The sequence below is a fragment of the Solanum dulcamara genome, chromosome 5 (assembly GCF_947179165.1).
Source record: "Solanum dulcamara chromosome 5, daSolDulc1.2, whole genome shotgun sequence".
Classification (NCBI taxonomy): domain Eukaryota; kingdom Viridiplantae; phylum Streptophyta; class Magnoliopsida; order Solanales; family Solanaceae; genus Solanum; species Solanum dulcamara.
The window spans coordinates 43,456,101-43,482,519 of record NC_077241.1 but is presented as its reverse complement, the minus strand read 5'-3'; the positions used below and the strand labels follow the sequence as shown (position 1 = coordinate 43,482,519).

Genomic DNA, 26,419 nt, shown 5'->3' with positions numbered 1-26,419 from the left:
GCTTTATTTGAAGAAGATATCAACATAATAATTAGCACATCTGTGTCACTGCCTACTGTAACTTCATATGTTTCAGTTTCTCATATTGACATTATTTTTGTCGCTATTGCACCAATGACTACTTTTTATAGATCTCAGCCTGTGATTGAAAGAAAATCCTGCAGGGGTAAACAACCCCCTGTATGGATGAAGGACTTTATGTCCTTGAGTATCAATGGCAATATTCTCTATGCACTGTCTAAATACATCTCATTATCAGAACATTTATCCTAAATATTAGTAATAGTTGTCTTAGTTCTTTAATATTGTTGAACCTACCATATATGAAAAAGTGTTAAAGATCCTAAGTGGGTAGAAGCAATGAAAGCTGAGGTATGTGCTCTTGAAAGTAACAACACATGGGCAGTGATACCACTACTTAAAGGCAATAAACCAATTGGCTCCAAGTAGACATATAAAGTCAAGTACAAATCTACTGGTGAAGTAGAAAGGTTCAAAGCAGGGTTAGTGGCAAAAATCTATATTCAAAAGAGGGCATTTATCACCAAGAAACATTTAGCCTTGTGGTTAAAATGGTGACACTAAGAACTGTTTTGGCTACTGCAACATCTAGACAATGGTATATCCATCAGATGGATGTCTTTAATGCCTTCTTACAAGATGATTTGGAAGATGAAATCTACATAACTCTTCCTCAAGGATTTTAAAGTCAGGGGGAGACTAGTGTATGTAGACTCTCAAATCCTTGTACTGATTAAAGCATGTACCAAGGCAATGGAATACAAAATTGTCTAAAGCATTAGTCAATTATGATTTCAGACAGAGTTAGTTTGATCGTTCTTTATACATCAAGAAAATAAATGAAGGAATGGTCATTGTAGTGGTGTATCCAGATGATATTTTAGTCAATGGAGATAGTTTGGATCAAATCCTAACAATGAAAACAACATTAAATAAGGCCTTTAAGGTAAAGATCTTGGAGAATTAAGGTGTTTCTTACGTATTGAATTTGCAAGATCTCATCAAGGTATTGTTATGCATCAAAGGAAATATGCTCTTGAGCTTATATCAAAAATCAAATTCAGAGCAGCAAAATCAACACCTACTCCTATGAATACTACTACAAAGTTAACTACTACTGAATATGATCATCATTTCAAAGAAATTATGGATTATAGTGATAAGATACTAACTAATCATGGTGTCGTCTATCAAAGACTTATGGAAAACTTTTATATCTAACAGTTATCAGACCAAATATATCTTACAATATTCAAACACTTAAGTCAATTTCTGTAGAAATCAAAACAGTCTCATATGGATGCAATACTTAGGATAGTTAAGTATGTAAAAGGTAAATCAGGACAAGACTTGTTGATATCTAGCAAAAGAAAGGTGTTCGAGCTTAGTGTGATACAGACTGGTTTGCATGTACCTTCTCTAGAAAGTCTATTACAGAATTCACTATTAAGTTTGGAGACTCATTAATTTCATGGAAATCTATAAAGCAATCTACTATATCTAGAAGCTCAGCTGAATCAGAATATAGAAGTTTAACAACTACAGTGGTTGAGTTGACTTGGATTGTGAGCTTAATCACAAATCTTGGAGTTTAAATTTAACTACCAGTTATAGTGTTTAGTGATAGTAAAACAACTATTCAAATGACTATTAATTTAGTGTATCATGAAAGAACCGAGCACATAAAAATAAACTGTCACTTCATTAGGAAAAAAATTCAACAAGGTCTTATAAAGACACAATACATATCTACATATGATCAACCTACTGATGTCTTAATCAAGAGTCTAAACAAAGTTCAGCATATCTACTTGATATCCAAACTTGGACTGGCTAATCTCTTTGTAGTACGAAGTTTGAGAGAGAGTGTTGAGGATATGAAATGATCTAGAATGATCTAGTAGATTCTTGTGAATACAAAGTTAGTTAGGAAGTTAATAGTAAAGAGTGTATTCTACTCTCTATATACACAAGCTTGTACATATTATAGTTGACACATTGAGTGAAATTACTTCTATCTCAATTACTCTCTTCTTTTCCCCTCACATTCTAGTTACTGTTTCATTGATTCTTGATCAATAATTCATCAGTAGTCCTATAAGTAGAGTTTAGAAAGGTAGAGTGTATACAAACTTACTCTATTTTAGAGGTGGAGAGTGCACAAATTTTACTCTATCTCAGTGGTAGAGAGACTATTTTTGATAGACCCCCTGCTCAGAAAAATAGTTCAAAAAAAGAAAAAAATAGTGAAAGTACAAGAAATAATAAACAATAATAAAAATAACAGATAGTAATAGAAAAGTAATACAATAAAATAATATGATAATCGAAGTACAAGAAACAATCGATAGTAATATAAATTAAGAGATAAGAAGCTACAAGAGTAATACTATGACTACGAATATGGACGAACAACAAGACAATGCACTTTCACTTACTAACCTTATATCCTAATCTGTGTCATCCACAACTTCCTATCGAAGGGCGATGAAATTTATTTTTAAATTTTTATGGCACCTTCTTATCACAAAAACTTTGGATGCGAGCATCCATTTCATCTACCCCTGCATCAATATGATGAGTCAAAATCCTCTTCAATCTCTCCATTTTCTTGAATAATAGATCCAAGATACTTGAAACTTGCTCTTTTTGGATGACATGTGCATGAAGCCTTACTTTCACGTTAGCCTCATGCGTTACATCACTGAACTTGCACTCCAAGTATTTTGTCTTGATCTTTTTCAATCTGAACCTTTTAGACTCCAAGATTAGTCTCCAAACATCTAGCTTAACACCAATCTTATCCCAAGTCCCATCAGTCAAAACTATGTCATCCGCAAATAACATACACCACACCTAAAAAATGGGGCTAAGGGTAGATCTTTAGTGCAACCCCATCAAAGTTGGAATGTGCTCTAAGTCTTCTTCCACTATCCTTACTCGATCTTGGCTCTATTGTACATGTCATTGATCGTCTTAATGTACACCACTATTTGTAATTTTTTTTCTAAGTGGATGAACACCACGTGTAAATCCCTCTTCCTCTTCCTATGCTACTTCATTAGTTTCCTTACTAGATGGATAACTTCTATAGTTGCGCGTTCTGACATGAATCAGAATTGGTTCTAAGAAATAGCCACGCCCTCCTCACTTTCATCTCCACCACCCTCTCCCACACCTTTATTAATCAAACATTTTTTTAACATGTCTGTCTTATTAATAAAATAAAAAAATCTGATTAATTTTTTAAAAATAAAATATATTAATATTTATCATAAAAAAATGGTCAACACGTTATCTAAATCATAAGAACAAAATTCAAGCAGTAATCTTTGAAAGTTGAAGTTAGCATGTCCATGTACAAGCCCCAAAGTGTGAACCAGCAACTTGTTTGTTGATAGAAATAAACATAAATTTGGATCACACGTTTTATTCATTTCAACTAGAAAAAATCCAAATCGACGTGTCATTTTATGTGTTGAATATTGATCCTGCGCCACTACCTTTATTTCCTCTCATATCCGCTTTTCATTTCTCCGATTTCTACTCTACCGGAGAAACCATGACGGCGAATCTCCTCCGATTCTCTCTCTCACACGATCACAACCTCACCCCCAGCTTCATTCGCTCCAATGTCAACCACGAAGGACGCCGTACCAGCGGCTTTCACTTCAATCCACTCATCCACCAACGACGTCGTAGTAGTCAGCTATTACTGCGGCGCAATGCCGTTTCCGCGAAGGCTGTTGAGTTCAAAGCTCCGGTGAGCGAAAATGAGCAGCAGCAGTTGAAGAAAGATGAGACGACGGCGCTACTCGATGTGAGCGGGATGATGTGCGGCGCGTGTGTCTCACGCGTCAAGGCGATCTTGTCAGCCGACGATCGAGTTGACTCGGCTGTGGTCAATATGTTGACCGAGACAGCTGCGGTTAAGTTGAAAGCGGATGCAGCTGAAAGTGGTTTGGCGGCTCAAGAGTTGGCTAAGAGGTTGACGGAATGTGGTTTTCCGACGAAGAAGAGGTCATCGGGGTTAGGAGTGGATGCCAAGGTGAAGAAGTGGAAGGAAACGGTGAAGAAAAAGGAGGCGTTGCTTGTTGAGAGTCGAAACCGAGTGGCTTTCGCTTGGACTCTGGTTGCCTTATGCTGTGGAACTCACGCTACTCATATATTGCACTCTCTTGGCATTCATATTCACGGTAAACTTGCATAAGATGCCCATTTCATTTCTTGACAATAAAAACCGAAGGCTCAGCAAAAATTTGGAGCCTCTTCTTGAGTGAATGGACATGCTTGCTAGTTCGGAACAACCACGATTTGAACTCTTGATTTAACAGTTTGAAAGAAATGTTGAAAAAGAAAAAGGCAAATACACTTACCTATAGAAGTACATCCGGTTCCATAATGATCAATAGTACATTGCTTTTCTTTGAAATTATATCCAATTCAGCTTGGAAATATCTGTACCAAAAGCTAAATAGCTAGCGTTTGATGAAATTTTCTATTCTGGATAGCTCAGACTAGTTGATCTACATCGGTACAGGTTCAATGCTGGACTTACTGCATAATTCTTATGTCAAAGCTGGATTGGCAGTAGGGGCTTTATTAGGACCTGGACGAGGTTAATCCCTACTTGTTTATTCTATTCTTTTTCTTGCTTAATTGGCTGTTACTTTCTACTCTGTTTATCTTTCGTCTATTTTCTTATTTGTTTAAGTTCCTTTGTTACTTTTTCTAGTTAGCTGTGGAAGTTGACTAAATAAAATGGGTATGATCATGTGATTGAATTTGATGTCCAATTTTGACTGTCATATCTGCAGTTAAGTCTTGGAAGAGAGTCGATAGCTTAAAGTTGTTCTGAGTAGTATAGAGAATCCTTTTTCAGTTTGCAGGTTAATAGTGTCATGTCAAGAATTCAAATGAAAATGTGGGTGGGCCCTTCCCCGGACCTCATGCATTAGGGGGAGCTTAGTGCACCGCGTTGTTTTTTTTCCAAATACTAGCGTCATTTACAGGCAGTTCTGTAGATAGGAACTATGTAGTTCATCATCTTAGTTCATTAATGACCGAAATAAATTATGTTACAGACCTGCTCTTTGATGGTTTTCGGGCGTTCACAAAGGGATCACCAAATATGAACTCTCTTGTTGGCTTTGGATCGATTGCTGCTTTTGCAATTAGTTCTGTAAGAATCAATTAAAGTTGTGCCCTTTATCTTGCTAGCAGCTCTTAATTTTTGATTTCAGTGTCTGTTATCATAAGAGGGTCTTTCGGAAACAACCTCTCTATCTCCATGAGGTAGTGGTAAGGTCTGCGTCCATCCTACCCTCCCCAGATCTCACTTGTGGGATTCCACTGGGTTGTTGTTGTTGTTGTAGTGTCTGCTATCATAATATATTAGAAACTCATTACTCTCTTGAGTTAAGACTGATATGCTGACAACTTCTTCTCTTTCTTAGGTCTCACTGCTTAACTCTGAGCTTCAATGGGAAGCATCATTTTTTGATGAGCCGGTTTGTCTTTTCTTACTTTCTTCCCTACTTCTCTCGAAGTGTTAAATTCTCTTTCCATTTTTTCTGTCCCTTTAGTTTTTATTTGCTTACTCATATGTACTCCTGTTTTCTGCTGTTTAGGACAGTTAGCATATTGTAGTCTTTAACAACTAGTTTCTCTTTTTATATTTGCTTATGAATTTTAAATGCTGAGAGGGTCTTATTGCTGAGAGGGTCTTTCAATCCACAAAGTTCAGTGTAATAGGTTGTCGAGGTGGTGCAACAGATAATTGAGCCTTATTGGGCTCAGCTCTTTTCTAACATTTAAAAACTTTAAGCTTCAAAATATTTTCATCTGAAGTCCTAGCAAAATTCAAATAATGTCATCAGGGTTTCACAGGTCCCAGGTCCTCTACTCTAAATCGTTAATCATGTTTTTCTTGACCTGTCTGAAGTTATTTTGAAATGTATCACTAACCACTGAGTCCATTCTCCTCTTGCAATGGCTGAATTTTGTGAAATTCCATAAATCTATAATCATTCTCCATCTATCAATCATTAACTTTCACTATGTAGTTCTCATTTGTAGCTATTTTTCCAATTCAGTAATATATCATTTATGCTCTGCAATACCTTCTAATTGTAATTCTATGATGGTCTGTCTCGACCAAAATCTATTCAGTATTACTAAACTGCTATTTGTTCATTTTAGCGATGAGTTTGCTCATTCAAAAATATTGATTTTAGTACGCAGGTCATGCTTCTTGGGTTTGTATTACTAGGGCGTTCCTTGGAGGAAAGGGCAAGGCTGAAGGCATCTAGTGACATGAATGAGCTATTAGTAAGTTGTTTCAATTGCATGTGATTTAAGAAGATGGATCAAAAATATGGGCTATGAGACTGGTCAATATTTGACCATCTCCAAAGAATGGAAAATCTATTAGCCACTAGAATACTGGTTGTTTTAGGCCTCATTTGTTTGCACTTAATGGAGGTCTGAATCTGTCCGATAATAGCTCATTAAGTGCATTTGTTTTTCTTATGATTTTACCACTTATTGAGTCTTATAATGTCTGAATCGGTCAAACTTGATTTCAAGTCTGAAATCCATTCAGTGCTCTTTGGCAAATCATTTGCATTAATTGCTAAGTCTAACCACATATGACATATTAATTTCATTTTAATTATTATTCAAATAGATTGTGGGATTTCATAGCAACATTTTTATCTAAGCTATGCAATATATTTTTGTCGCATCTTAAGACAATATCTATCCATCTTTGTCTTTGCTAAAATTGTTATTCGAGGAAAAGTCAATTAATTTTGTGGTTGTAAAAAAATTTACAATCTATATATCGAGTTAAAATTCTCAATAGTTCTTAAAATTTGTGGATTTAAAAAATGTTTGATTAATTTGATATACTAGATGAAATATTATGGTATAGTTTCATATTTTATTAGTTTAACAATTTTATTATGTTATACTAATATTTTCTCTAATATATTAATTTTATAACATTTAATTACTATATTATTTAAAAATTATTTTGATTATATCAGATATATTATTGTTGTTGTAATTATACTTTATAACTTATTGATCCAACATATTCAGATGTTAAGAAAACAAACCATTTTAATCATTCAGTGTACATCTATGTACAGACAATATCTTAATCATTCAGACGTGCATTCAGATTCAGACGTCTTAATCTTAGTGAAAACAAATGAGGCCTTAGTCTTTTAGATATTGGAGTTCTCTGATACAGGAGCATCAATGAATATGTTACAACCATTCATTAGACTTCTATGCTAAACCACCTATTTAAACTTGTTATTGACCAATATGTTGTCCTTGATAGCATGAAATCCAACTATTATAAATGATTTGTTTTTCCAGTAAGTCCTCAGATTTTGAATTCTATGCCACACTAGTTAACATATTTTTGATGGAAATGAACCATGCCTACTATCAAATTTTCTCTTGTTTTATTGATGCTTTTAAGAGTTCCCTTTTCCAGAAAGCTACTATTGGTTATTATCAGTTATACTTCTGGAGTTTGACCTTTTACTTGAGAAAAAAAAACAATTGTATCTTAGAGCTTGTAAAAGGTGAGTATGAAGTGGTTACGGATCATCTAGTTTTAGGAGTTGCATAAAAGCTCTGATCTCTTAATTCTTGTGGCAGTGTTTATTTATTCACATCTATGGAGGAAAAACATATGTTTAGTATTCCGAACATGTAAGACTTATGTTCAATTTCAAAAAAAAACATGTAAGACTTATGTTACCTAATAGTTGCACTTAACAAAAGAATAATCTAAGGTTATGTTTGGGCTACAGTTTTCTTACTTTATTAAACACAATAAATAAAGGCTACACAAGGCTACTTTTTATTTTTGATCCGCGTATGAAAGAGAATGCATTTCACTATTCAGACTAGATCCCTAGAGTCTACTAATGAAGTGCTGAAGAATTAAAATAAATTAAAGTTTGTATTGTACCTTACTTTTTCCCTTTGTATTAATGATCAGAGAAGCTTCTATACTTTGTTCCTCCTTTTACTTACGAAATATTGGTGCGGTTCTTTTGGCAGTCGCTTATATCCACTCAGTCTAGACTTGTAATTACTTCCTCCAGCAGTGGTTCCTCGACTGACGTTGTCGGTTCTGATGCAATATGTATTGAAGTTCCAACTGATGATATTCGAGTTGGTGATTCTTTGCTCGTTTTTCCTGGAGAAACTATACCCGTAGATGTAAGTCAAATTTTGCATGAGTACTTTTCTTTCAGGAGTTTATCCCAAGGATGAATGTATGAATATCTTCATTAAAGCAGAATAGAATACATATCTAATTTCCTTGGGTTTTATTTATCCTAGCATTTAGGATACTAATGTAAACTAAAGCCATCAACTACTACAAACAGAATATGGAATCATTAGACAAAGAAAAAGTTAATGCCTCAGCACATCTTAACGGTGGTTTCTAGCACATTTTTTCACTTTCCACTTTTTGGTCCTTACCTTAAAAAACAAATGGAATATGTGTTCCATAGCAATGATTTTTTTAATTTTTTTTCCCTAGGATTGAATAGGTAATTTTGGACAAATGAGAAATTTGTCCTGTTTAAAGCAACTGATTAATTATTAGTTTAAAAGCATTTATGACATTTTTTACAGTCTTCAGAAGGAATACAAATGCCTGTTCAAGGATGTCGAATTCTGTTTAAAATACTTGTTTTCTCCTGTTTGTTGACTAGACATACAAAATCTTACATTCTCAAATGATAAATCAAATTGCCTCTGCAGGGAAGAGTCGTTGCAGGTCGAAGTGTTGTGGATGAATCTATGCTTACTGGAGAGTCTCTTCCGGTGTTTAAAGAGAAGGGTGTTTCTGTCTCAGCTGGTACAATTAACTGGGTATGGTGGTGTCAAGATTCAATCAATCAATCAAATATGATACCCAAACTAGTTGGATTCAGCTATATGAATCCTCTACGTCCGATCTGCTCTGTTCGGACATGGTGCCAAGAGATTATGTGTATAGATATGCTATTTGCAGCTTTCTGACGTAAACTAGTTTACTGCCCCATTGTGTCATCTGTAACAAAATGTGGTTTCATGGACTTTTAGAATGAATAGTTATTATCGTTGTCAACAGAGGAATAGGCTATATACACTTGTATCCATTTGAAGAGACATTAGATTCAAAAATGTTAACTGATCCTTGTTAAGGTTATATAAATGATGGTGGATTAGATTTGTGCCACTTGTTTTCTGAGTAGCTTAGATTTGTGCCACTTATACTGATCCAAATGTTAGTTGATGAACACCTTATGATGGTAGAACTGGATTTTCTTTAAAGACTGGATTTACATTTCTGATTATATTATTTTATTTTGAAGTCCCTGTTGTCATGTTTCAGGACAGTCCTTTGAGGATTGAGGCCTCTTCCACGGGTTCCAATTCAACAATTTCCAAGATTGTTAACATGGTCAGTACACTTTTTCTTAGAGATGTTTTCTCCTTCCAAGTAATATTTGTTGCTTGGAAAATTTTCAAGTATTTAAATATTTAGAACCTTGAGGAGGGAAAACAGATATTGTAGGGATGTTTCTTTATTAGAGAATTAAAGCTACTATCCTTTGGAGGCAAAACACTACTCCGTAGGTTATTTCTTCACATCTATTCAAGCCCTGTGTACAGACTTGGTACCCTGGTACCCGGTGGTGGAAGATAGCAGGTACCTTGTGGAATTTGTCGAGGTGTACACAATTGGCTCGGACACCACGGTATAAAAAAGATGAAAGCTACTGTTTTGTTGCTATAATGACAAAAAAACTTGAGATTGCAAAATTGATCACAACGTTTGAAATTTCATTAGAAATATCATATAAGCTAATTCTGGTGGTTTTTCATCGAGTGTAGTAGTCCAATCTTGTAGTGTCTGAACTTCCTTTTCTTGTCACGTACATGTTACCCTTTGACAACTTGAATCTTACTTGATTTTCTTTTTCAAATTGAAATCCTTGGAGAAAAGTTTTTGTTGCTAGAATCTCATTGGAGAAGTTCAAAGTTGTTTCCAATATAATGGTTGGATCTTGTCAAAATGGTTATAAAAAAAGAGGTGAACTGCCACTCTGAGTTCAGTGCTTAAGATTCTTAAAAAGAAGAGGTGCAGTGCCTCTGGAACATTCACTGAGAATGGCACGGATCTGCTAGAATGGTCATTAAAAGAAGTTGCAACGTCACTAGAATAATAATCACCATGAACTTAGATGTAGTATATCTCTGTACAGTCACTAGAAACACGTGCAGTGCTACCCAATCAGAAACGACATTCCGGACTAAATGATATTGTCAAAATTTTCAAAAGACGTCGTTTCGACAAAAAGTGGGTCCCACACCCAAGCTTTGTTTTATCCATAAGCCACAAGGTTGCTCAAAATGAGTCCAGAAGCCACGGGATTCAAACCAAAGGTCCGTCTAGACCAAACTGGATGTTCTAGAGCTAACGAAATCATCAAAACCGCAATCCGAGGTTGTTTACCAGAAGTTCTGACCAAATTCAACCGTTCAAACTTCAGAAGCTCCAAAATAGGAAAACTTGCATAAAAATCAAGCTCCAAAATAGGAAAACTTGCATAAAAATCAAACGAACGACCAAGTGACCGAACTATCAGTCCCAGCAAGTCATAAATGACTTGTGGCAGCTATAAGAAAGCTCTAAACGCTGAAAATACCGAAAAATAGCAAAAATGACCTAGAGGGTCATCACAGTAGATCCATAGGACCTATGTCCTAAAATTTGGAGCATATGCCCCGGGTGTAAAAGCATACTGCTCGGCCGTTAAATTTACTTCTTATTGTTTTAAAAGTATTTTTCTATAAATCATGTTTTTATTATTGGTGTAATAATATTTATACTTTATGCTATCATGTTTCATGTTGTAATGATTTATTCTAAAATTTATAAAATAAAGAAAGCAGCACTCATAGAAAATGATATTGTCATAAATAGTATTTTAGATGATTATGCCTTAGATTGATCAATAGAGATTCCATAACAATATATTCTTGAGTCAAGTTTATCCACTTTTTGTCATTGTTCTTACACTTTTTATACTAATCCTTATTTGAAATACATAAACAATAATAAGTGCAAATATTAGATGAGGGTGGGAAGGACTAATAGATGTGGAGATCGATGATACAATGGTGAAAATTTCATTTTAAAGATTATCTCGACTATTATTATTTTTGTGTTGTTATTTTTCTCAAATAGTAATTATAATATTTTTTTTAATATTATTGGTGATTCATTTGAATTTATTTGCAGAATTATTGAAAATTTTACTTTTGTTTATTTTGTAGTAATACAAAACAAAAACAACCCAGAGGAATCCCACTAAGTGGGGTTTGTGGGTAGAGTGTATGCAGACCTTACCACCACCTTGAGGAGGTAGAGGCTGTTTCCAAAAGACCCTAATCCTCGGCTTAAGTGCCTCAAACCCAAGTAACAGAATAATAAACAATAAATACAACATAGCAATTAATAAGAAAGTCTACAATGAAGAAATAACTCACATAAAAAAAGAGTGATAATATAGACATGCTACACACACAATACGCTGATCCTCCACTAATTCCCTCCCCCTACTAACTTTCTACTCTAATACGTGTCCTCCATTTCTTTCTATCTAGGGTCAAGTCCTCGGTAATATGGAGTTGTGCCAAATCTTGTCTAATCTCTTGTAGTAATAAAATTATGAAATTGAAGATACATAAGATATACTCTCCGTAGGTCCATGGGACTTACGCCCCATGTTTCGAGGCCTATGCCTTACCCCATGCAACATAAAACGCCTCGCCCCACGTCCCCGCCTTTTACAACACTGCTTTTAACATCCTCCAAAGGTGCCAAATAGGAAATCTTTCAACCATGGGAATATAGTCCATTAGTTTTAACTTTTTCTTTGAGCAATTTAGTAGTGCTCAACTAGTCGGCCTAAAATTAGAGGATTTGCAGGATCATCGATGCATGTAGTTTGGATCAAAGTAAAAAGAATCTAGGTGATTTCACCTCACCTAGGGTGTGACCTAGTGGTCAACAAAGTGAGATAAAAACACTAGGAGATTTCTTCCCATATGTTCAAGGCTTGGTGGATAGAGTTAGGCAATATCTGTGCAAGTGAAAGGTAGCAGGTACCCCATGAAATTAGTTGAGGTGTGCCTGAACTAGCCCAAACATCACGATTATGAAAAGAAAGTAAAATGAACCTTGTATTTTTTATTGTATTGTAAATGTTTTGGATTGGTCTATCGATTTGGATCAGCATATTTTGGCTGTCTATTTGTTTCAATTTACACTTATTGATGAGGTTCTGGTACATGTGGAATATAGTACTTGCCAGTTGCCAAGATGAAGGTGCTATGATTACTTTACTCCTAGCTGGCAACCAAAAGCTGAGACACTCTTTGTTTTCTCAAATCTCAACTAAACCTACTTTCTTGAAACGCTCAATATGTCCTAAAGCTTGTAGTGGCGACATCTTTGATTTGCAGATTTCAATCAATGTGTATTATAATTTTCTGTGCTGTGTAGGAATTTTGAGACTTCTAATGAGATTTTGATTACTGTTTGTGGAGTTATTTATGCGACTCCCTTTGATGTTTGACATACATTTTTATGTTGTTTACCTACAGCCTTTATTTCCTGGATAGAGAATATTATTTCCTCCTCTGAAAATTTCACTTTGAATCACTCTTTCTAATATAAGCAGTTAGACAAAACTGTGTACCCATCTTTTGACACAAAAGTGGCTAGTGATCCTAAACTAGAATTAGCAGATATGTGTGGGGCCACTGTCCTCTAATGTTGATGCGTAAAGCTTAGGAATTTATGAGCTTCTATGTAAATTTTCTAATCTTCCAGGTTGAGGATGCTCAAGGTCGTGAAGCACCAATTCAGCGACTAGCAGATACAATTGCTGGGCCATTTGTTTACAGTGTAATGACATTATCAGCTGCCACATTTGGGTTCTGGTAACAAGTTTACTCTTTCATTTTTTATCACATTGTGTTTAAGAAACAGTTGACTACTCTTTTAGTTAATTAGGTATTAATAGTTAAAAGATAGGTACACATGACCAAACTGGAAGAAGAGTTAGAACATCTAAACAAATACCAAGTCTCTGAAATGAACGGAACAATGGTGCTCAGTGTCTTCTCATGGATGATGTTAGTGGTGCGTGGAGGGTGACTCATAAGTTGACATGTTGTGCCTAAAGCTATTTCTTGAAACCGTGTTTTTCCTCTCTCACCAGGTCACAAGCTGCTGTATTATAAATCTATGTTCGACCATTCCTATGAGCTATAATTGCATCTGACTGCATGTATTTACTATTACAAGGTGTACTTGGAGTACTGTCAAAAGTAATGTAGCCTTAGCATGTCACTTGGCATACAAGGCATTGGTTCACTTAAATCTACCTCCTGGAATTGAGTCAAATCAGGATCAAGTCCAATCAGACTAAATTCAGACAAACAATTCTGTAGCACAGTTATCCTCTGGGATCTCCCATTTTTTTGTTTGAAGACAAGGGATGGGGAGAGTCTAGTGGTGAGGGACGTCCACCTCAACTATGAGGTTGGAGGTTCGAGTAACCAAGGAGCAAAGTAGGAAAAACCACTATCATGCTCCTAGGTAGGAGATGTTTGAGGATGGTGCTTACTATATCCCTAAAAAGAAAAACATTTGTGTTTGTAATAGTATAATAGTGAGTAAAATGTGCTACCTGCTTTGAGCAATAGAGTTCTTGATATTCCTATATTTTTCTGTAAGTAACAAATTATTTCATCGAGATTGGGAGCTACAACATTTACAGGGATCCCTCACTCAGGTTCCCATAAAAACTATTTCAGGAAAACCAAGGCTCACACTTAGTTCTTAATGACAATGAAGTATTTGCTTCTCTAAAACATGAAGCTCTAGACTTAGTCTCAGTAATAATGTTCATGGACTAGGCATTCGATGGTCTGGTTCCTTTTCTTTGAAAATACATATGTTCCATCCTTGTGGTAAACACGTGGCATATAAGAGTAGTCTTCTCCAGTTCCTTTTCATATGCAACAAGATGCGCTGATTCTCGAGACCTCTAGGACAGTGGTGCAAAAGGGATTTCTTGTAAGCTGTGTCGACATCTAAAGAATAAACAATTTTTTTTTGGTACATTGGAAAGGACCAGAAGAGTTTAAACTCGTTCATAAACTACATGGCTTAAATCTGCCAGGAGGAGAAACTCTATATCCTTGATTGCCTCTTTCTAGATTAGTAACTCCTCTTCCTGTTTGTGCCCTTTGTTTGCCAGGAAACTGACACATTGATTGACATCCCTCCATGTATGTTTAATGGTGGCCTTTGTAGCTTCCAACAAATATCTGCAATCTTCAACAATAGCCCTCTGGGGGGTGACATTGTATGTCCTCCTTATTGATAAATCTGATGGCAAGTAGGCAGTTTGTTTCCACTTCTAAGTCTTTTTATCTAGGGGTGGGCGTTCGGCTCTTTCAAACTTCGATTTGGTTCTTCGGTTTTTCAGTAGTGTGTACCGAATACAGACCGAATTAGTTTGGTTTGGTTCGATTTTTTTCAAGTTTTTTTTCTTCTTAAATTCGGTTCTTCGTTATTTATTTGGATGGGACAACTAAAGTACAAATACATTATAATAGCAATTGGTTAAGATCAACAGAATTTAATTCCATAAGACATGAATGACTACACATTAAATTTAGCGTATTTGTGTAGCATAAACAAAGTTATCAGAATGCACAAGATAGGACAGTTGGTTGAAGTAACAATTCATTATATTAGTATATATAAACTTTTATGATCACAGTGTTTGCAATGAAGAGGCAAAAGAAACAGTAGTTTAAGGAATTTTGCTGGAAAAGATAATAAAAGAAAAAGTATAGCTAGCGAGCATGATAAAAGTTCGGTTCTTCGGTACCAGGACCCTATAACCAAACACCGAATTGAATACTGAAGTATAGAGGAAATAGAACCGAAACCAAACCAAAGAACCAAATTAATTTGGTTCATTCTGGTTTTTCAGTGTTTATGCCCACCCCCTTTGTATCTCATTTCTTTTGCTAAGTTTAACCCCCTTTTGATGCTCCATTGTTCTGTAATGAGACTTGAAGTAGACTTTACCCTACTTGAGTATCCTAACCTAACATCCACTTCCTTGATCATTTCTAAAATTATTACCTCCAAAAGCAGCATCTCTGGTTTGCGTTTTGACACTTCCGTCAATGTTCAATTTATTTTCCTGCACAAGGTGGAGACCTTGCTATTAGTTAACTTGTTTGGAAATAGGAGTTTGGCTAGGAGATGCTTCAACAATTTCCCTAGCATACTTTATAATTTGTCTGATTCAGGAAAGTACATGTGTCGATCCCAACAAAAAAAAATACAGTAAAGCCATCATATTAAAAAAACACAAGTACAAAACTACAATTTTCCTCTACAAGTTTTCATACTTTGAAGTGTATTTATAATAGTCTCACTAGATATAGTACTAAATACATCTTTGTCAACATTGTTTCGACTTATCGTCCCTTTCCTCAAGGTTGGATGAACTTTGAGATGTTGAACTCGGTTTTGAAGGGTCGGAAGGTGCTTTAGGAAATCATCTCTTCATTGAAATTTAAATCGATTTAAAAATTTGAAATATCAAATAGATAACCACTAACGGCATGTTTGGAAAGCCACAATGGAATTATGATTTGGCGTAATTGGATGTAATTACACTCTTTAACATGTTTGGTAGACCAAGTAATTACTTGGTAAGAGAGAAATTGAGTGTAATTGAAGGGGAGTAATTACAGTCTTCGATGCCCAAGGGAGGGTAAGGAATTGGTGTAATTACACCATGTAATTACATGAAATTTTTTAAAATTCTTTTCTTTTATTTTTAATTGTATTTTTTTGTTTTAATTTATTTTTTATTTCTATTATTTTTATTTTTTATTTTAATTATTCTAATATTTTCTAAATTTCTTTTTATATTATTTATATTTCATTTCTTTTCGTATTATCTATTTGTTTATTCTATTTTATTTTTTTCAAGCATAATTTGCTTTCCGATGAGGGAGAACCATTTGGTTACCTTTCATAGCGCGGTAGCTAAGACTCAAATATATTATTACTCCTTAGGAATGGTGATAGAGGCCTTCGTAAGGTTTGCAAGGTCATTCCCCAACACAAGCTTTTGTTATGGACTTGGAGACTAAGAGGCATAGGCGGAATAAGACCTTATATGACCGACCGAGGATTAAATGGGGAGGCTTGACCTTTGCCCTTTCTAGAGAGATGGGTGAAAAGTTGATTGGTATGGGGGCTTGGAGTAGTAGTGGGGATTTGAGCAACATGTGAGATATGATAGCTAATTGCATTAGGGAAGCAACTACAGAGGTGCTAGGGATATCGAGGGGTAACTTTGGAAGTCATCAAGGAGATTGGTGATGGAATGGAGAAGTCCAAGGCAAAGTTGATGCAAAGAAGGTTACATATACAAAATTAGTGGAGTACGCAGACGAGGAAGAGAAGTGGACGCTTAAGGAAGTCTATAAGACGACGAAGACAGAAGCTAAGGTAGCAGTCACGATTGCTAAGACAGTAGCTTTTGAATACTTGTATGTCGAGCTAGGGGACAAAGGTGGGGATACAAAATTGTATAGGCTCGCAAAAGCGAGAGAGAGAATGGCTCGCGATTTGGAACAAGTGAAGTGTATCAAGCATGAGGAAGGCAAAGTGTTAGTAGAAGTGACCTCTATTAAGCAAAGATGGCAAGCATACTTCTACAAGCTCTTAAACAAATAAGGGGATAGAGACATTGTGTTGGGTGAATTGGCGCACTCTGATAGACTTCGGGACTTTGAGTATTGTAGGTGTGTTAGGGTTGAGGAGGTTAGATGTGCTATTAGCAGGATGAGAAGGGGAAGAGCGACCGGACCTAATGAGATTTTGATGGAATTTTGGAAGAGCACAGACAAGGCAAGTGTGGATTGGTTGACTAGGTTGTTTAATGCTATTCTTAAGACGGTAAGAGTGCCGACGAATGGAGGTGGAGTACAATGGTTACATTGTACATGAATAAGGGTGACATCCAAAACTGTAATAATTTCAGGGGTATCAAATTGCTAAGCCACACCACGAAGGTTTGGGAGAGAATGGTGGAGATAAGAGTAAGGAAAGGGGTGTCCATAAGAGTATTATTGTTTTGAAATTAGAACTTATGTTATATTTTCAGTTTCATTTGTTTTAGTAGTATTGACTTGATATTTCACATTGCAAGCCATTTATTTTTTAGTTAGACTTGATAAATTATCTTTTTATCAAATGTTTTATTAATTTTATGACATTATATTTATAATATTAACATTGTTGTCAAACATGCATTTCATGATATTCATAGAAATCTTTATTTTTAGTTTTAATGATTAATTTAATTAAAATATACCAATTTAAAAAATATAAATCAATTATGTTTTATAATATTAGTTAAGAAAATCTGTTTATTAATTAATATATTTTCAAAAGATAATATTATATCTTAAATTTTTAATTTAATATCATTTATAAAGGCCCTTATCTCTCTAATATAATTTTTAGTTTTAGATAATTAACGTTTATTTTTAAAATTTAATATAATCTTATGATTACACTTATGCAACTAAATAGTGCACTTGTAATTACACTATAATTACGTTGTGACAAACGAACAGGTCATCATAATTACTAGGTTGTGTAATTACTAGGCTTGTAATTACTACCCTAGTAATTACACCAATTCCAATTACCCAAGTGACTTTCCAAACAAATGCTAAATGATTTCATAAAGTTCAACCCCCAAAGAAAAATAATGTATGTCTTCAATAGTGAATATGGTTTAGTTTCTCCTTACAAGGAAGGAGGTCATTGGGTCAATCCTATATTAACTTTTAATAGGTAAGGACTAGTATTGCCCAAATATTTCAAAGCAAAAAGCAAGCTATCAAGGTTTGAACTACTGACGTCTATTAGAAATTTCGTCCGCCTAACCAGAGAACCAAGATGCAGCTTGTGACAAATGGCGTCATTTCTGTCTTTATTTACACTCTTTTATTTTGCATATTATTGATATATATATTTAGTAAAATTTCCTGATGAGGTGGTGTCGGATGACACCACATACATCAAGGTAAATCCTCCCCTGCTCTTGGGCATCATCTGATAGAGAAACCCTAGAACAGCACATTATACGAGCTTTGGTATTAGCATTCAAAATATAGATGATCAATATTCTGCAATAATTTGGTAGCCGTATAAATGAATCCTTGATACTCTTATTTGGTTACTTTAAGTCTCTCCAACAATGATAGCATGGTCTGGTACTGTATATATTTCATTTTAACGAGAAGTTACTTATAATTTTCTATTGTTTGATAAGTACTGCTCATTATATAGGTATTATGTTGGGTCAAACATCTTCCCAGATGTTCTATTGAATGATATTGCCGGACCAGAAGGAGATCCTTTGCTGCTGAGCCTGAAACTTGCTGTAGATGTATTGGTGCGTCATGGTGAACTAATGAGCCATTTTATATCAATGCCTTTCTAACTTATTTAAATTGCTTCTCCATTTCCCTTCTATCTTTGTCTAGATAATTTTTAGTCATCCTCTATTCTATCGATTCTTATTAGAGGCTGCTAATTTATCGGAAGTTATAAATGCTAGACAATAGCTTTGGGAGTTGTCATTTTAGCTTGTCCAATCTTTGTGCTTTGTCAGTTTGTCTGCTGGTCACCACTGTGCTTCTCCATTTACTCTTATGATATAACTGGTGAAGGAAGATTTGGCCTATTACTTTAGGGCGAAGAAATTGTAGGAGTAGTTAACTTCAGCGGAAGCTTTATGAGATGACCCAAAGTAGAAATCAAGTTGTAAAGTTTACTGATCAAAAAGAAAAACAGAAACCAAATTGTAAAGTTTAAAACAGAAGACATGTTATATATTGGATTACTGCAGAAGGCTGCTTTTTGATGCTGTTGCTTCATAAATACGGTATCATTAGAGGTAAAAGCACAAGAATTGCTTGCCTAAAGGAAGAAGTTTGTGCTATTTGTGTATTGAGAGTAAATGATTTTTAATAATATACGACTTGATCACCTACCTTATAAGAAAAAACAATTGTGATACCAGTCGGCCAAGCTTACTGTGGTCATTTCACCTAGTTTATTCTTATCCTTATGCCTAGCTTGACTGGGACATAAATGTTCGAGCATATGATCCTCCACTTATAAATGACCTTAAATGGTGTGATTTAATTTTGATTAACCGTATTGTTTTCTTTGATTTTTGACAGGTTGTCTCCTGCCCTTGTGCTTTAGGCCTTGCCACACCAACTGCAATTCTTGTTGGAACCTCACTAGGTACATAATCAGATTTAAATGCTTTTGCTGTAGTTCGCGGAATTTCCTCCATTCTTCCTGCTATGTGGCAATTCAGGACATACCCATACACCCATACATTCCTTATCCTCTTTTGACATTCTTTTCCTCTCAAGAGTATTCTCCTTGATATATCTCTTGCTTTATAGATTAAACTGCTAGAGGAGATTTAGATGTTCCAACCAACAAGCAGAAATGTGGGCTCCTTGGCTATCAGAAATGCCAATAATACAAGCAATTCCAGAAAATTTTCAAGCTTTCATCCTAGATATACTCCATCCACACAAGTTTATGTGACCCTATTTCCTTTTTAGTCCGTTCAAGAAAGAATCTCTCCTTTCTAAATTTGGACACAATTTAAACATCCCATTAAACCCTAATGAGAAGCTTTTATTGCCACAAATGTCATGGCATGTGAGTTGCATTTGTAGGATGTGTGAAGGAAGCTTTTGCTCTCTTCTCAAAATTAGATGAAAGAAAGGCTTTTTTGAAAAGGCAAGGACAGGTGGATAAGATCAAGACTCCCAAGAGCAGAGGAATTGGAAAAAATGAACTGAAAAACTTGGCTTCAGATTTAAATGAGTAGTAGAAGGGGTCAAGAGTAGGGTGAAGGTCCAAACTTTGACTTATCAATGAAAGTCAATTTGACTTCATGGAATGTGAGGGGGCTTAACAAGATTTCTAAAAGAAAGCTTGTTAAGAGTTTAACGCAGAGGTGGAAGGCAGATATTTATTGTTTCCAAGAAACCAAGTTGGAAAAAGATGTGGAATCATGTGCTAAATAATTATGGGCTTGCAGATGGATGAGATGTGGATTTCTTAAGGCTCATGGGAGTAGTGGAGGTATCCTGATGGAGGAAGTGGGAACAAATGGATGTAGGAAACTACTATGTTTCCTACATGTTTGACTCTGTACGACATTCACATTCTTTCACCTGGTTCCTTACAGGAGTGTATGCTCTTCACACTAGATATGAAAAAAAAGATTGTTGGGAGGAAATTGCAGCATATGTGATGGACATTGGGTCATATGTGGTGATTTTACTACTAGACTTGTGGTGGAGAGAAGGGGTTGCAATAGAATTACAAACACAATGACTGATTTCTCCTAGTTGATTGAAGGGATGGAACTGCATGATCCCCATTTAAACGGAGGCAGATTTACTTGGTTCAGAGGACCAAATCATAATAGTGCTGCTAGATTGGATAGATTTTTATACTCTGTGGAATGAGAAGAAGCTTTCAAATACATAAGGCAGAAGATCCTTCCAAGAGCAGTATCTGATCATAGCACATTAATTCTGAAATGTGGCAATTGGGTGAGGGAAGAATCTGATTTCAAATTTGAGAACTGGTGGCTTGAAGATGGCCTTACTGATCTGATACAAAACTTGAGAAGAATAGGGTTACTTGAATAAACATGAAAATAATGCGGAAGCAAAAATACAAAGATTAAAGACATGGATTGAAAAAAGATATGTGAAATTCGAGAATAAAATCCCTAAATTTCAAGATAAAGTGCTAAGAACCTTAATTGATCTTAGTATTCAAAATTAGCGGATTAAAACTAATTATGATACTAATAGAATCAATTCAAAAACTTAAATCAAAAGTGATTTCGACCTCTATTTTGAAGAAATTAGAGAACAATTAGTATAAGACTAATCACCCTTTTAATTTATTGTACTTTAATAGACAAGTTAATAATTAATCTTACCTCTTAAAGAATCGTTCTTATAAGGTTGTAAGAATCCATAGTCACCACACACAAAGGTGTAAAGAAGAGAAACTTCTCAAATAAAATCAATCATATCTTGTGAAAATAACAAAATACATTCCTATATAAATAACATGGATTTCGAATCCTAATTTTATGAAAATAATAAATAGAAAAACCTAACTAGGAAATTTCAAACTAGAAAACTTTTACATTAGGAAACTTTAAACTAGGAAAGCAAGTAAATATACTTCCAAAACTAGCGAACAACAATAGGGAAATAATTGACTTTGTTTGCTCCAAAATGACACGTCCTATTTGAGCGACTTTTTGGGTGTGAGAGTTGGCCTTTTAGGCTTGATTCTTCAACACTTTGATATTTAAATCAGCCCCTTGTTGGGCATGCAAAAGCAGCTTTTTTTGGACTCCTTTGGGCCTTCATGTGACAGTTCCTTTGGGCCTCAATGTAGCATGCAAAATTAGCTCTTTTGAGGCTCCATGTGGCCCCATTCTTCTTCCTTTTGGGATTGAATTTGGACACTTCTTTATGATAAACATCTTCTTGACTTTCCATTGAAACCCATCAAACTTTAATGGAGATGTGCCACTGTGGATGTTATCACAACTTGTGGAGTAAATTTGAAGTAGAATGATGCCCAGATTACAAACTTATTAGCTAACTTAAGCTCCTGAAAATAAGCTTAAAGTTGGAGGAAAGGGTAGTTTTGAGAGTTAGCCAACAAGAAAAGCAACCTGCTCAATGAACTGGCAGATCTGGATTTACTGCAAGATGTCAGTGTCCTGACTGAGGAAGAAATGATGATAAGGGACACAATTTTTGTGGAATTGGAGGAGCTAGCAGAAGGAGAAGAATCTAGTTGGAGGCAAAAATCATGAATTCTCTAGTTACAACAAGGAGATAGAAATATAAGATTTTCCCAAGTGTTCAGAAAAACACTTTGTGGATTACATACTCGCCTTTTTATTTTCTCCCTTTCGTTTAATAGGCAGTTGTTCAGTTTTCATGGCGTAACCTTTATAGACTGCCAAATTGCTAAGCTTGTAATTATCTTTGAAACTAAACAGGAGCAAGACAAGGACTTCTTATCAGAGGAGGAGATGTACTGGAACGCTTGGCTAGTGTGGATCATGTCATGCTGGACAAGGTGTTTTGTAGTTCTTCAATTGAGTACTTAGTTGCAACGTTTATTTTCGAAGCTAAAATCAAAAGATCTGTAGTGATTAATTTGAATTACAAACATGATCTCTGCTTGTAACTCTCAGACAGGAACTCTGACTCAAGGAAAACCTGCTGTCTCTGCTATCACGTCATTGGGTCATGAGGAATTAGAAATTCTTCAAATAGCTGCTGCAGTGGAGAAAACAACATCACACCCCATCGCTCATGCTATTATTAGCAAAGCAGAATCATTAAATTTGAGTATCCCTATCACACGTGGACAATTGGCTGAACCTGGCTCTGGAACCATGGCAGAAGTAAATGGGCTCTTGGTTGCAATTGGAAAGCTGAAATGGGTTCAAGAACGTTTCCAGCAAAAAACAGACCTTTCTGATTTGATGACTCTTGAGCAATCTGTGATGCATAAATCATTACAGGACAGTCAATCATCTAATCATTCAACAACTGTTGTATATGTTGGTCGGGAGGGAGAGGGTGTGATTGGGGCCATTGCAATATCTGATAAATTACGTGAGGATGCTGAGTCTACAATAAGAAGGTAACCTTGAAGACAATTTCAAGTGTAAATTTTAGATGCATCTTAGAAGTTACAATCATCATTTGTCTTCCCCATGGCCCCACTCCTCACTTTTCTCCTTGCTGCATAGATATGGTACCCATCTTTAATGGGTGGTAGTTCATTAGCTTCTTAATTCTTGTATCTTGAAGAAGTTATCATAAAGTGGGAATTTGAGGCTATCATCCAGTCTTCAGCCTTTTGAAGAAGTTACTTGTATCCTTAAATTGACTTGGCTCTCGCAGTTTTACGAACTCCAGATTTCTGTGAACATGTTATAGATTGAAACTTAAATCATAAAGATCTTACAAATGTTTCCATCAGTTTCAATTTGTATGGATTCAATATGTAGAGTGTTGCAAAAATGTATTCCACCATCTGCCTGTTGCTTATCCCTTTTCTTTTCTTCTAACTTCCTCTCTTAAAACATCTTAATTTTATTCTTGTTTAGTTTTCTCATATTTTCTTTTTAATTCTTACCAATTGAAGGCTTCAGCACAAGGGAATTGAAACAATACTGTTATCGGGAGACAGGGAAGAGGCAGTTGCAACTGTAGCAAAGACAGTTGGCATAAAAGACAAATTTGTCAATGCATCTTTAACACCCCAGCAGAAATCTGCTGCCATCTCAGGTCTTCAAGCTTCAGGCCACCACGTCGCCATGGTAACTCCGTTTATCTGATGAAAACCTAATATATTCTACTTGTCCTTCAAACATATAGAAGTTATCTTGTCCTAATACCATGGGCAATTGCGTCGCCATGGTAAATGCATTTATCCGGTGAAAACCTAATAATATTCTACTTGTCCCTCAAACATATAGAAGTTATCTTGCCTACAATACCATGTGCCATTGGCTGCTACCTTTCTCCCAGAAAACTCTGGTTTATATAATCGTAAAAGTTAGCATATAAAAATTGACTTCTACAATCACATGGCACTTTTAAGGAAACTGCTTCTCCATTGCACACAACATCCAATAATTGAGCTGTCTTTTTGCCCCTCTAGCAAGTGTCATCATATTTCCTTGTTCCCTTTGTGGCTACTCATTATTCTATTATCTCTCAAAGAGTATTAGTTTTGTACTGTATGAACATGTGATTTGCTGAATGCCAGATACTATGCATGGCTATCTAACTTGAACTTCATACTTGAAGGTTGGTGATGGCATTAATGATGCACCTTCTCTTGCTCTTGCTGATGTGGGGATTGCTTTGCAAGTTGAAGGACAGGAAACTGCTGCTTCAAATGCAGCATCCATTATACTCCTTGGAAATAGACTCTCACAGGTACATGTTCCATGTCATCAAAGTGAGGCTTTTATTTAATTATGTTTAGTACAAAAATATTTAACAATCTCCACATATTAGCGTTGACCATAGAAATAGTATAACGTGTACCAAGTCATTTTTTCTTTAACAAGTGGTAACATCATGTAAGAGGATATTACTATTTAGTCATTATCCTCTCGTGTCTTGTTTCTGCTTATCTTTTTCATTGAATGGTCATGAGAAGATGGATTCAAAATTTTCCCTGTCAAGAAAAACAAGGTGGATCTTTTTTATTTGTAAAAAGTTGCTGAATATCATAGCACAAAGAATAACATACAGCACATTAACTTATTTCACACTATAGTTTTGAGGATTACCGTCAAGAAGCTATGGAAAAGTTCAGGTGACCAAAAGCAGACTGTTGATCCCTCTGTGTGTATATCCGCAATTTCTATGGGATGATTTCACAAATATTCAATGCAAGTTGCCTGTGAATTTATTCTGATGAAAAAATTGATGTGCCTTATCTTGTAATTGTCAATGCTTCCTAATTTTTTGTCAGGTGCTGGAAGCTCTTGACCTTGCACAGGCAACAATGGCAAAAGTTCATCAAAATTTGTCTTGGGCGGTTGCATATAATGTGGTTGCAATACCCATTGCAGCTGGAGTACTACTTCCAAATTTTGATTTTGCAATGACACCATCTCTCTCAGGTGCATAATATCCATATTGCCTGTTCTGCCTCTCGGTCCAAAGGATTTAAGATATATGTTGTTGCCTATCACTTATCTGGCATCTTGTTGACAATCATCTGGAAAATATGGCCAATACATAGATATTTCTTAAGAGGGTTTTCCATCGTGGTTTCTTTATTCATCTGTTGGTGATTTTGGAGAAAATGCAACCTTTAACCGCAGTGACAAATCGTGAAAGAAAAATTAACAGCTGTTTCTTTTTTTCATGACAGGAGGGTTAATGGCTATGAGTTCCATATTTGTCGTCAGCAACTCACTGTTTCTGCGATTCCACGGGTCTCAAAGGAAAAGAAAAGAGAACCTTATCTATAAACACGCTCAAAAGGAGCAGTAACTCCCATCTCATCCAAATCATGGAGTTACCATGTAAGAATCTGAATATGTGAAATCTTTTGTGCCACTCATTCTTGGACTTTAGGGTTATGTGTTGGCTAAGCTGACTCAGCTTCAAGGGGGAGAGAGCTGATAGGCGCTATAGTGTCATAATATACATTAGAGAGTATTGTCAGAACTAGCTTCCTTTGGAAAACTGAGGCAATGTTATTGTTAACACGAAACAAATAAGTAAATAATAAATATTTGTCATTATGAGCTCAAATCCTTAAAAGAACAAAAGAAAGAGAAAAAGAGATAATTGGTTTTACGGAAAAGGATCTAAAATACTTTGAAATTATGGGATTTGGTAGTCAATATCCCACTCAAAATTGTCCTTGAAATAAAATAATTGAATATTTATTTATTACATGACCTAATATGATTGCCCCTATTTAAACCCTTCCCAAATTAAGAAAAATCCATGCATGACCAGTGTTATCCAACCCTCTTGGGAAAACAGCGAAGTTATTGATTGTCAAAAAAAATTAAGGGAGATGGAGCAAAAATGCCCTTCAATTTTTGTTTAATAGTTAGTTTTATCACTCGTTATACTATGCTGTTATTCATACCCCCACTATTTGTTTAATAGTTAGTTTTATCACTCGTTATACTATGCTGCTATTCATACCCCCACTATTTGCAAACTTGTAACTTGTACTCCTAATTTGATGGAAAGTCCCAAATCACCCCAAATTATCCATTTTTCTTAAAAATGACCCATTTCCAAATTAAAATCCATGCCCAACCCTCTATCTTAATCCAGACAAATTAAATCCATTTCCAAAAAACTAAACCAAATCTTCATCCTCCTCCTTTCCGGACACATCTAAATTTGTTCATTACTCTGGCTTTTAACAAATGAGGAAGTGAAATTACTCTTTACTCCCTTTTCTGCAATTTCTCTCTTTACTGCCTCTACCAGATTTTGATGCTGTGTTTGCTGTTCGATTCAAACTTTCTGGTGACTTTTCCAATGAATTTTTTCTCTGATTTGCCTTCAAGTTTCCAACTTTATCATCAAAATCTTTACTTTGGGGCTG

General features: G+C 35.4%; 1 protein-coding gene across 1 annotated transcript; it reads left to right on the top strand.

Annotated features, from left to right (window-relative positions):
• Positions 1–3,412: 3,412 nt before the first annotated feature.
• LOC129889169 (copper-transporting ATPase PAA2, chloroplastic) lies at positions 3,413–25,602 on the top strand. The gene is made up of 17 exons (XM_055964366.1): positions 3,413–4,217; positions 4,562–4,639; positions 5,106–5,203; positions 5,478–5,531; positions 6,265–6,351; positions 8,107–8,268; positions 8,821–8,931; positions 9,437–9,505; positions 12,947–13,056; positions 18,521–18,626; positions 19,420–19,486; positions 22,308–22,387; positions 22,506–22,960; positions 23,468–23,642; positions 24,136–24,267; positions 24,812–24,962; positions 25,217–25,602. Exons 1-17 carry the CDS (start codon positions 3,584–3,586, stop codon positions 25,336–25,338), a joined length of 2,691 nt encoding a protein of 896 aa, XP_055820341.1. The 5' UTR covers positions 3,413–3,583; the 3' UTR covers positions 25,339–25,602.
• The last annotated feature ends 817 nt before the right edge of the window (positions 25,603–26,419 follow it).